Below are 13,041 nucleotides of genomic sequence, written 5' to 3'. Positions count from 1 at the left end.
ATGTTCCAAAGCTGGAACAGCTAGCAATAATTTACTTAGCTGTGGGAGCAACACACCTAGTTCTCAATCCGAGAAGGGGGCTCGATCTACATCATGTTCCAATGCTGGAAAGGCTAGCAGTAGTTTACCTAGGCTGAGGGAGTACAAACCCAGCTCTCCCGCGAGGGGGCTGGACCTGCAGCATGATTGTAAAATCAGAAGGGTAAGCATACTGCAAGCTAGTCAAACACTCAGCGCATCAGGGAGGCAGAGAAAGGGCCTAATACACCTGATGCTGCTGGTGCCAGGTGCTCTGGAAAAACAGAGAACTCAACTTCTCATGTGAGAGGAGAACGGGAAACCCCTCTTCAAACTCATCGGCCAGATCCACCTGCGATCCCCACGAGCTCATTCCCTTCCGTGCCTCAGCAGTGGCGAGTCCTGGATCGCGGGAAGCAGATGGCTGCCCCTCTTTCCTCGAAAAGAGAGACAAACGAGAGCGGAGCTTTTTTCCTTGGAAAAAACGCTAGCAAGGCACGCCGATTGCCCACTCGGAGACATCGCGTGCGTGCTCTTTGCCCAAACAAAACAACGCATAGATTGTGTGTGTCATCAGATGTTAAACAACGTCAACACGGATGCACACATCCTTAAATGCTTTGCTAGTGCTCACCATAATGAGATAAATAGAGATCGCTCTTACCACAGAAATGCACGCTTCAAACAAAACAGTCAATGAAGACGAAGAAGAGAATGATGTGTAGCTCCCGGCGCCTATTTATACTATAGTCACACCGGTAGTGACGTCATGGCTGTCGCCGGCCAACGAGTTGGTGTTTTTTCAATGTATGCTTCAGACACGGGTCACGACGAGGCGTTCCCCATAGCGACCCCTAGAGGACGCAGTTCGAAGTTCCCATGAAAGGGAACAGGATAATTTCATCATACTGCGTGCGAGCTCAGCATTTGATGCTGTATTAGGTCAAAAAAATTACATTTTATGTTTTTTTTCGTCTTCTGTTGTGTCTGTAGGCTGGTGGTTTGTCAGCACAGCTGAAGAACAAGGCTGGGTTCCTGCCACATACCTGGACTCTCAGAGCGGCACCAGAGATGATCTGGACTTGGGAACATCTAGATCTGGAGAAGGTAGGACACTAAATATACTCTCTCTCATACTTTCCTTTTGAACATCTGCACAAACATTCTTATACCCCAAGAAATCTTGACCAACACCAGTATACAGTGGTTTGCTTCACATTCATTGAACAATCAATACCCAATACTGTATATCTATCTTGGAGGATAAAATCTGTATCCCAAATTTTCCTTGAGCAACTTCCACTTGCTTATGAGAAGAAGTGAGGGCTTTGGGATTGTGAGAGATCATCGATTGCAGAAGGAGAAATGAAGGAAAGAAGGAAGGCTCTCTCGCTCCTTCATGAAAGTGTTGCTTTTATTTCTTTGAATCTAATAAATCTAGATAATAAATATCTAGCACTAGTACATTGGTTTTATTTCATAGCATGTCATAACTGAACACCACATTGAATCGGGGTGCTTCTTTAACTATAAGAACTTTTGGCCCTGTGGACTTTTTAAAACATTTAGACAGAAGTGTGAGCTTTTATTAACTAGTTTATTTGTTAATAGTTTTTCCCCCCAAAGGTATTTATTTGTTTAATGAAAATCCCCACCACTGTGTCATTTCTACCACATTTTAAGTTACATGTTGTATTTATTAGCATTATGTGGTTGAAACGACAGTAGTTTCAAACATTTTGTAATAAAATGGCTGACTCCTGTCATAGTATTTTATATAGCATAAATTCACAAAAGTAAACAAGATTTTCACACAGTTTGTAAAATGTGCACTCAAAAATGAATGCGAGTTTGCAGTTGGTTGTGGAGGGACAGGGTTTAAGCAAATTAAATTTGGATTGGAGATGTCTGGCATACGTCACCAGAGAGAGATTTGTCGTTTTCTGACTTGGAAGGTTGAAAATTTGATTAAACATTACAATGTCTAAATAAATAAATCAAATCAAATCAAAATAAAAAATGAAAAGTATATGTACATGTATGAATCATTCACCATAAGATCCATAACATGTATTTGCAAAAGAAATATGGAGAATTTTCATTTCATGTCAACATCAGTAAACATCATCTCCTGGAACATTGACCGAATTTGAAGAAACACCCATTTGTTATCTCACTGCAATGAAACACACATAAAGAACCGTATCATTATAAATATGTCCTCCTCTACTGTCCAAACTTCAATCATCTGCTGCCATCAGCATTTCCTGGGTTGAGTTTCCTGTTTTAGCCAACCACATTTTTAGCTGCTTCTTGAAATTTATGCCACTGAAAGACTCAATGTGTAAGATTAGGAGTGGTCAGGCCGAAGATAAAGCTTTCGCTACTATCTTTGTCTAAGTTGGATCGATGCATCCTCACACATGCACACAATTTATTGATCCATGAGGAGTAATTTACCTTCCCATATGGCCACAACGGCTTCATTTCTGAATGTAGCTGCAGTTTTTTTTAAGCTGAACTTTATTTGAACTAGACCATCTTTAGTTCGACTTTTCTTTCGTTTTGAATCTATGGAGTTGATGAGTGGTAAAGCCTCTGTAAACTATATGAAGTTTCCATTCTGTAAACACAATAAAACTGTAAAACACCATACATTTTTCAGACTTTACCATCCCACAGTATAACGTGCGCCACTAAAATCGAATAACACATGTATTAATCCAAGTCCTCCTTTGCTTTGCCATCATTGTTCAAGCCAAGAACCCTCCTAACCAATCACAAAACTCTTTTCTTTCATGTAATAATGTCTTCATTACACTAATACCAGTGTTCCTCTTGAGTTGTTTATGTTGAGTTTGTCATGTCTCTGTTCTCTTTCTGCTGTCTTCATTCATCCGTGTCAGTTACTAAGAGACGTAAGGCTCATCTGAAGAGGCTTGACCGGAGATGGACACTAGGGGGAATAGTCAACCGCCAACAGAGTCGAGGTGAACACACATGCAATCACGCATGCCTGCATAGACTGATCACGTGCAAGCACTCACCTGTGTGACCAATCTGCATGGTGCGTTTGTGCTGGTTTACACAGTGATTGGCTTAAAATGCACAAAACACGCTCTTTAGAAACCTAAACTCTCTTTCTGGATCCAACTTCTGGATCTGGCTCCCAAAGCATGCTGGGTAGCCTGTTTCATATGCAAGCCATCATAAAATCTGTTATAATCATAAATTGTGTTTACTTGTGTATGAATTAAAAACAAGATAATTCAGTTTGTTTTTAGATGAAGAAAACAGTTTTAAAATAAAGCAGAGAAGTTATTTTTAAGATGTTTTTTAGGATGAAGACTGGTTTAGAATAATATAATAATTCTGAAATATTGTAGTGTGATATATAGATTAGAAATTTCATGTATGGCATTAGAGTACAGAGTTGCAGAATCATGTTCTTAAGACTGGTTTATGGTAGTAGTACTGATTTGTTGCTGGTTTAACTGGTGGACCAAAATATGTTGATCAGCCAGCTTGATCTTCTTACTTTTGTAATGACCAAATGACTTTTGCCAGTTAAGACAATTTAAAGAGATACTTCACCCAAAAATCTAAATTCAGTTAGGATGTCTAGTCTCCCTCATGCCATTCTAAACCTGTACGGAATTCTTTCTTTTACAGAACACCAAAAAATATCTTGAAGAATGTTTTTTTCCATACAACACAAGTCAATGAGGACCAATGTTGTTTTAGACCCCTGTTGACTTCCACTGAATGGGCAAAAACATTCTTTAAAATGAAATCATTTTATTGTTGGTGTTCTGCCAGAGATAGAATGTCATAATGTTGAATTCAGCTGAATTTAGTCAGATCCTGTAGTTTGGCTACATGTCAAATAATTGATATAAACAGTGCATAAACTCTAAACTCGAGGTAGAGGATGAGTTGAATCACGCATGAGGTTTGACCTTTCAAAATCACAGTGTTTCATTCTAAACACCCAGACCGCAAATGAGGATTAATGTCTTGACCTTTGCTGGAAATGTGTGTTTGTATGGTAAGGAGTCTCCTTGGAGATCTTTCGTTTCATGTTGAGTCATAAGAAGAATGGACCTCCAAGCTTTAGAGTTGTAATTCCCGCAGTTTTCCATTTGTGTAGCGTTGGAGTATGCTAACATACCATGGACACCATGAACATGGCTCTAAGTAGAGCATGCTGGACCTGGAATCGGTGGAAGCACATGCTAAGAGCTTTTCCATGCTGGATTGGCAGGTGGATGAATAATAACCTGTCTGGGACTGGGTGAATATCTCCTGACACTAATAAGATATGAAATCCCAGGTCTTATGGGATGAGTCTGTTCAAACATCTGTTCTTCAGAAACCACCACTAAAAACCCTGGTAAACTGATATTTTGGATTAAAATTGTACATGGATTGTTTATCTCTTCTCTTTTGATATGGACTTTGGTTCAATCAGGTTTAGATTGAATGTGACACTGTTACAGTAACTCATTATTTCTCCCTTACTTTGCTCTGCATGATTGGAGCAGTTGTTGGAAACTCGCAGTGGAAAGTATAGAAGTAGGTCATTGGCTCGCTGTGTGTGACTGCATTTAATCCAGATTTTTTTTACTGTATATATACTAATGAGTCAGAGAGCACCATGGATGATCTGGAGACAAAGAGCAGCCAGTGGTTTCAGAGGGAACTTTTCTCCATAAACGCAAATTGCAACCTTCAAAACAGGTCGGGGTAGTGAGTGTTTCAGAGTGGATAAAAAAAAAAAAACTTGTCTTTTGTAAAGCACTGGTTTCAAAACTCATATTTTGTAGAGCCTCAGTTACAACTAAGCAAGTTCTTACAAAATACATTTGATTTTAGAGGAAAATTCTGTTTGTTTACTCGCCCTTATGCTCCAAACCAGTATAATTTTTGATTTGTAGGTAATATGCTTCCATATTCCACAGAAAGAGATGTTAGGCAATATTGTTTTTTTTCCATAAAGTGAATGGGGACCAGGAGCTGTAAAACTCCAGAAATAACCAAAATACATAATAAAACACCACAAAAGTCATGATGTTGAATGTTTTATTAGTGGATAATGATTTAAAAGGCTAAAAGGGTTTGTGTTCATGAATGCATGTCAAAGACTGACATGGAAGAAAATAAATTGTTGAATAAAATAATTTGCACACAAAAAGTATTCTCGTAGCTTCATAAAATTAAGGTTGAAACACTGATGGCACATGGACTATTTTAATGATGTCTTTACTACCTTTCTGGGCCTTGAATATGGTAGTTGTATTGCTGTCTATGGGAGGATCAGAAAGCTCTCGGATTTCATCACAAATATCTTAATTCTTGTTATGGAGATGAACGAAAGTCTTACAGGTTTGGAACGACATGAGGGTGAGTAATTGACAGAATTTTCATTTTTGGGTGAATTTTCCCTTTAAACTTCTGTATTTTACTCATACAAAGTTATATGTTCTTAGTACACTCAGAATATACAGTAGCATAAAATGCTGCATGGTCCTTTTTGTCATTCTTGGAGCTTGACAAAACATGGTCTCGTTACATTTTAATAAGCAACATCAGCATTCTCCTAAGTTTCTCCTTTTCTGTTTTATGAGAGGACAAAACACTTGTAAAGGGTTCAGAATGATAAAAGTAGTAAATGAACAATTTTTGGATGAAGTATTCAGAAAGTGTAGAATTCAGCAGTGGGAACAGCTCAGATTCAGACAGAGCCTGCTGGATCCAGGCATTTGGTTAGCTTGCATGACTTGTTAAAGCAAGCAAGTTTCAGAAAGATCAATGTGATAGTTAGAATGATCTGTGTCCACAATCTCTCTCTCTTAACTTGTTTGTACATATAGCAGTGTTTTTTAGGTCACAGAGGCTGAGGGAGAAAATTCCTTTGTTGGCACATCGCTCCACAAGTGCATGCAAAACTGAAGTAATGTGTTCTGGACCCACCTGACTTTTTCCACCATCCAGAACAATCCTCCAAGAAAATACTGCTGACTGGTGGAAAAAGTGTTTTGAGGCATTTCTTTTTTTAATTATTTTTTTGGCTCTTGCATTTTTACCCCGATATCTCTCACTCCTGTTGGTCTTGATCAATCCACACTATGACTTTCTTCTGTGGAACTCAAAAGGAGATCAAGTGATCAAGTTTAGTGTTCTTGCTAAAAAAATATTTTTTTCTTTTGACTTCTGATTGATTGACCCTACCAGGTATTTCCTATGGAGGCTTACCATTATTATTGTGTCTTGGGCTGTGTTGCTGTAGTTACTTTAGTCCCACTGTCTCCTGGAGGATTTGTTAGTGTTAATATTAATGACGGATTGTGAGATGATTATTGTGCCTGTGGTGAAGGGTGAGTGTTGGAAGGGTCTTACTGCAAACTTTTGGTTTTACTTCTGCTCTGTTTTCCCAAAGAAAGTCCTAAAAATTGTAGGTTTGAAAGTTAGCATTTAAATCCATTTGTCAACCTCCTTTCAGACCGCAGAAAAGGCAAAGGCCCAAGTACAGGATTAAAAAAATCCTTTCTCATTCTTTTTCCCTTATCTGTCTTTTTAGAGGAGAAATATGTCACTGTCCAGGCGTATACCAGTCAGGGAAAAGATGAGATCGGGTTTGAGAAAGGAGTAACCGTGGAGGTCATCCAGAAGAACCTGGAGGGATGGTGGTACATCAGGTAATCAATCTGGTCCTCATACTTTAAGGTGATGTTTAAGATGTGATTTTCTTTTTCAATTTCTTCAATGCAATATGTGACCCTGGACCACAAAACCAGTCTTAAAGGCACAATATGTAATTTTTGCCGCTAGAGGGTGCGTATTCAAAATAAACAAAGAGGCAAAGGCGTAGTTTGATGACGCCGTGACTGAGTGTGGAATCATGGGAGTTGTCGTCTTCATCCTCACAGCCGATGCAATCCGACGGGACTCGGGCAGAAATCAAGTTCATGGATGAGCTAATGATTTATTAACGTAGTAGTATGAAGCAGGGTGAGGCTGAAAGCCGGTGAAGCGAAACGAGGCCGCTGAACGAGCGCAACACACGGCTCGAAAGCAGCGGAGCTTTTATTATGCCACAGTCGACCGCTTCCGCTCCTTCCGGTCGCGCGTATGTGGAAAAAAAAAGCAGCGCTGTTTTATCATACTAGATACGTTTGAAAGTTCCGTTATAATGCTACTCTGTGCGGTCGTCACCGGTCTAATAAAACGCACAACATATTAAAGCGTCTTTGGTGTTTCCATGTTTTCTACAAAACATGCAGGCGACACAATGACACTATAGACACGGTCCGTGTCACTAGTTAAAATTGCTTATTTCTCTGGATTTAAACATTCTCCAAAACATTTGGGATAACGCAAGTACACAAATCAGCAAAATATATAACACTGTTCTAGTGGTTTTTGGATATTTTAATAAAAAAATCTTACATATTGTTGGGGGTATATTTGTAGCAATAGCCAACAATACATTGTATGGGTCAAAATGAGTGATTTTTCTTTTATGCCAAAAATCATTAGGATATTAAGTAAAGATCATGTTCCATGAAGATATTTTGTAAATTTCCTACCGTAAATATATTAAAACTTAATTTTTGATTAGTAATATGCATTTCTAAGAACTTCATTTGGACAACTTTAAAGGCGATTTTCTCAATATTTTTTTTTTTTGCACCCTCAGATTCCAGATATTCAAATAGTTGTATCTCGGCCATGTATAAATCTCTAATTTGAAAAATTGACTGGAAAAATGTCTGTTTTTGTGGTCCAGGGTCACATATGATTTACATGTTATACATGATTTACATATATAAGTTGTGTGTGGGTATACATCAGTTTTACATAAGGGGAGATATGTGTCCATAAAGAGCACTACAACTTCATCATACTTAAAACACTATGCTGACCTCTAGTGGTCAGTATGAGAATGGTAAATTCATGGAGTTATACAATTCATTAGTATTTATTTAATTATTTAATATTTCCATGTCTGGAAAGATAATACTGCTACTAATGTGTTGCAGGTATCAGGGTAAAGAGGGCTGGGCCCCAGCCTCATACCTGAAGAAACTGAAAGATGACCTTTCCCCAAGGAAGAAGACTCTGACTGGCCCTGTGGAGATCATCGGAAATATAATGGAGATCAGTAACCTCCTCAACAAGAAAGCTGTAAGCGAGAAGGACATTCAAACTGACGGAGAGGCCACCAGCCCTGAGCGCCACATCTCCAAAAGTGAAATCAGTTTACCTATCCCATATGCCCCAGAGGCTGGAGTGGCACCCACAGTGGTCACTGGTTTGGGAATGAACTCTGGATCTAGTGCTGCCCTACAAGAGAACAAGAGCAGGGCAGAGCCGGGGTCACCTGCTATAGCCCGGGTGGCACCACACAGAGTTGAAATAGGTGAGTAAAGAGTTATGACATGTTTAACTAAAGGTATACAGCATTCACATGTTCAGAATATTAGAAAAAATATTATATATATAAAACTTGAAGTATTTATTCACATAATTATAATTAAATTGTATTATATTATTTTCTAATAAAAATATATAGCTATAATTTAACAATATATATTATCTTATTTTTCTATATAATTGTACAATTATATAGCCATATTTTATATAATAAATATGTTTATTTTCCTGTTATTTTTGCACATAGGATTTGATGCCATAGGTAACATTTCTTTTTGGTAAACAGATGTTTCCTAACATTTTGTCCGGGTGTTGTGTACCTTGATAGTGACACATTCACCGTCTCTGTTGCTTAACATTCAGCCTGTCAACTGCTGTTTGTTTGCTGTTTGTTTGTTCTTGTGCTTACTTATTTGTCTAATGCCAAATGTACACTATACAACTGAAAAAAAAAATCCCATGCTGTACCTCTCACATTACATGACTTTCATCCTTGTAAATCTGTTTTGTTGTGGATGGTACGATGAACAGACTACTATTTCACATTAACAGGTTCTTAACAGACGGCATATAATCCCCAAAATTCCTGGTGTTGGTTAAAACTTGCAGTGACTGATGTGCTGTATCCATGGCACTTTGAGCTAAAAACCTAAAAAAAAACAAAAAAGATGAAACATGACATTTAAAGAGACAATGTTCGTTTTAAGCTTCTAATTTTTTTCTTTTGTTTTCTCATTGGCTATTGCTATCATTATTCTCAGTCATAACCAGGTCATTGCATTTCCCACACTACAATATTTCCTTCTAAATTCTATTATTATTATTTTTAATTTTTTTTTAAATATGCTTGTTGTGAACGCATGCTTGAGTGTGTTGGAACATGTCTCTAAACTTCTCTCTCTTAATGAGGATTACTGATGGCACTGTAATCCAGTTTGGCTCCAATTTGACCTTTTTTTGAAAATGCTAAAAAAGTTTTGGCGAAAAAAGGAAAACTGCAAACTCTCCTAATTTCCAAGTCCTACATTTGATTAAGCTACAGTAATATTTGCTGTCTTTAACTGAGAGACAGTTAATAAAATGTTTTGTATTCACCTGGCAGGATCTCCAAACCTCAGGCAGAAACCTCCTCCTCGAAGAGATACAAATCTGGTAAACAGACCAAAATCATTTATTGATATTTTAAATTCATAGAGAGCAGCGTTTACTTATTAGACAGTACTGTCTTTTTCTTCAATACTCAAGGCATTCCAGTTGCCCAAACCTCCAGAGGCCCCTACTGTGGAAGCAGAGTACTACACCATAGCAGAGTTTCAATCCAGTATCTCAGACGGCATCAGCTTCCGTGGAGGACAAAAGGCTGATGTAAGGCAGATAAATTCTTACTATAAAATGTGATTATTTAATTTTTCAAAAACTAAATAGGAACATCTTTTGACTAATGAGAATATTAAAAAGTATAAATATACTGTATAGAGTGGAGTCAAAAAGTGTTTCTTTAAAGCTTAATATAAACTCATTTTCAGGATTGAAAATTAAAAATGACTATTTCTGAAGAGCAATATTTAGGATTATTTAAGGTTTTTATGCACACTTTAATAATGTAAACAAATTTGTGACATTCATTGTAAGATAAGCATATTAATTAGTGGTAATTAGTGATGTTTGAAACCCGCTGTATAATAAATATATGCCATTGTATTAAGTAAACATGTAATATGTGGTCTTCAGGTCATAGAGAAGAATTCTAGTGGTTGGTGGTATGTCCAGATCGGGGATATGGAGGGCTGGGCACCCTGCTCCTTTATCGATAAACGCAAGAAGCCCAACCTGAGCCGGCGAACCAGCACACTTACTCGCCCTAAAGTTCCACCCCCTGCTCCACCAGTCAAGAAACAGGACTCAGAGGAATCACCTTCTCTGGCTGGTTCTGCCTCCAAAGCTCCAGAATCTCCCACTCAGTGTGTCTATGAGGAGCCGGAATATGATGTTCCCGCCATTGGTTTTGACTCCGATCTGGACAGTAATCCTCCAAAACAAAAAATAAATAATTCCCCAAAACCGGAGCCCCGTAAGTTTGAAATTAAAAGCAACCCAGCAGCTGCCGAAAGAATTGCACAGGCTGGCAAAGCATCGCCTTTACTAAAAGTGATGACCTCCCCCTTGAGGAAAAGAAACTCATTGGAGGATGTCAATAAGGAGGAGGTCATTTATGAAAATGAAGGCTTTAGGTTCTCCTCCGATGACTTTGCCAGTGGTTGCAATTCACATACCCCAAGGAGTCTCACACTGGGTCGTAAACCCTTTGGGTCCTCCTCTGGAGGAGGAAAGCCCCTCCGGAAAGTAACGCCAGATCTAAGCCGGAGTCACTCTCTTGGCCGTGCTGAGAGACACAGCCCCAAGTCATCATCAGACGAATCCGGACGCAATCCCAAAAGAGAGCCTGTCATGCGAAAAGATGTGGAGATCCGGGTTGGTCAAAGTCCCTTAGCCAGGCCCAAACCAGTGGTGCGACCCAAACCTCTGCTTACAAAGTCAGAGCCACAAAGTCCCGAAAGAATGGACATCAGCAGCCTACGCCGCCAGCTTCGGCCCACCGGAAGTCTTCGGCAAGGCCCGATCCGTGCAGTACGTGGCGGTGAAGATTCCGAGTCTGCTTCCGTTGTGTCCTCTGAGGATTCCGTCTCCTCTAGAAGTACCTCCGATCTCTCCAGCGTCTATTCCAAAGGTAGCCGAGGTGGGGAATCCGACCATGAAAGTGTGCTCTACAGGACCACAGATGCCTATGAACGGGCCCAAGAGTCAGAGGTCAGCTTCCCAGCTGGTGTGGAGGTTGAGGTACTGGAGAAGCAGGAAAGTGGATGGTGGTATGTCCGTTGGGGCGATGATGAGGGATGGGCACCTACTTTCTACTTCAAGCCAGTCAAGAATACCCAAAACGTCAGTGTACAAGAATCCCGTGATGGCCCTCTTGTTGATCTTGGTAGCACCAACAAGTCCAACAGCCTCGAGAAAAATGAGCAGCGTGTTCAGGCCCTTAACAACCTAAACCAGCAGAACCTGAGGAGTATGAGCAACCCTAGTCCACCAATCCCATCCAAACCACCGGAGGGTTTTAGCAAACCAACCGCAATGCTGAATGGTTCAGGTGTACGGATGAGGAACGGTGTCCGTCAAGCAGCAGTGCGACCGCAGTCAGTGTTTGTATCTCCACCACAGCCTCTGAAGGACACCAACATCCACACAGGGTCTTTGAGAAGAAATGAATCACTGGGTGCAGGCGACCACTTGAGGTCCACAGGCGGCGTAAGGCGAAACTCCTCCTTCACTGCCGTTCGACCGCAGGCGGTGACTGATGTACGGGTCAGGTCTGGGACCACCATTACAGCACCCGCCGGAAGTTCAAGCCCCTTGATTGCCCAGAGAAACGGAATTCCAATCTCTACAGTAAGACCCAAGCCCATCGAGAAGACACACCTCATTCACAACAACCTTCGAGAGGTTTACGTATCTATCGCTGACTACCGTGGTGACGAAGAGACCATGGGTTTCTCAGAGGGCACTAGTCTTGAAGTTCTGGAGAAGAATCCAAATGGATGGTGGTACTGCCAGGTTCTCGATGGCTTACAGGGACGTAAAGGCTGGGTACCGTCTAACTACCTGGAGAGAAAAAAGTAATTCCCCAAAAATGTTTTAAACATGCACAATTGTAATCAAAATGTAAAAAGATGAACTGACTGAAGGACTTTTGGTTTGAAACGAGAGGGACAGCCTTTTAGAAAGGAGTTTACATTAAAACTAGAGTAATGCAGGTGAATGTTTAGCAAAATACCTGCCGTAACTTTATGCCAAATGGGTGCCTTCGTACATCTTTCACTGAATGTTAAGAGGAATCGGTCAAATACCAGTGACACAACGAAAATACCAAACTTCAACTTAGTGCCATAGGCCTACAAGTACAGAAAGCAACAAACTTATTTTTGTTACAACAAATACCAGTGAGAAAGATCATTTCAGCATAGGTGCATAACCAAAAGTGCAAATCCAATCTTAAGCACTTGTAAACAAGAATATCCTGTTTAAAAATTTTTGAACAAAAAACCAACGTCGAAAGTTATCTTAGCATTGAGTGCGCTCAAAGAAACAAAGCATAACTTTGATTGTCGTTTTTTTAAAAACTATCCTTTTTTTAATTGTTTTGTGTTGATGTTTGTGTTATATCTTCCTTAGAGATGTATTTCTGCTTTCTTGTAACATCCTAAAGCCTCGTACACACCGGGACGATTATCGCGCGCTTATAGCCGACGTTTTTCGACGTGTCTTTTGTGTTCATACCCAAGCGATTTTCGCAGGTGATGAGCCGAGTGAACGTGCAAGTTCACTCCCTGACATTAGATGGCGCTTAATGAAAAACAGAAATACCCCGGTACACATCGAATCCTATTTGATCTGCAATTCCTCTCCATAACAACTCCCTCTTATCGAGATTTTTGTAGTCGCTGTCGCGTTTGTCATGAAGCCCTTTGTGTTCAGACACCAATGAGACCAGCAGCTCTACATTCATCTTGCTTCGATGCATCTTCTTGG

General features: G+C 39.8%; 1 protein-coding gene across 1 annotated transcript in view; it reads left to right on the top strand.

The window, feature by feature from the left end:
* sh3pxd2aa (SH3 and PX domains 2Aa) overlaps positions 1-12,813 on the top strand; it is a 43,043-nt gene extending 30,230 nt beyond the window's left edge. The window contains exons 4-11 of the mRNA XM_016251998.1: positions 1,012-1,125; positions 2,925-3,008; positions 6,599-6,716; positions 8,061-8,440; positions 8,702-8,716; positions 9,557-9,606; positions 9,700-9,819; positions 10,186-12,813. Coding sequence (XP_016107484.1) covers positions 1,012-1,125; positions 2,925-3,008; positions 6,599-6,716; positions 8,061-8,440; positions 8,702-8,716; positions 9,557-9,606; positions 9,700-9,819; positions 10,186-12,132 — 2,828 coding nt within the window. The 3' untranslated portion in view covers positions 12,133-12,813. The remainder of the gene's footprint in view (positions 1-1,011; positions 1,126-2,924; positions 3,009-6,598; positions 6,717-8,060; positions 8,441-8,701; positions 8,717-9,556; positions 9,607-9,699; positions 9,820-10,185) is intronic.
* The last annotated feature ends 228 nt before the right edge of the window (positions 12,814-13,041 follow it).

This window comes from Sinocyclocheilus grahami, unplaced genomic scaffold (genome assembly GCF_001515645.1).
Source record: "Sinocyclocheilus grahami isolate Dianchi unplaced genomic scaffold, SAMN03320097.WGS_v1.1 scaffold1081.1, whole genome shotgun sequence".
Classification (NCBI taxonomy): Eukaryota; Metazoa; Chordata; class Actinopteri; order Cypriniformes; family Cyprinidae; genus Sinocyclocheilus; species Sinocyclocheilus grahami.
Note: the sequence above shows the minus strand (reverse complement) of the source record. Positions and strands in the feature narration are given on the sequence as shown.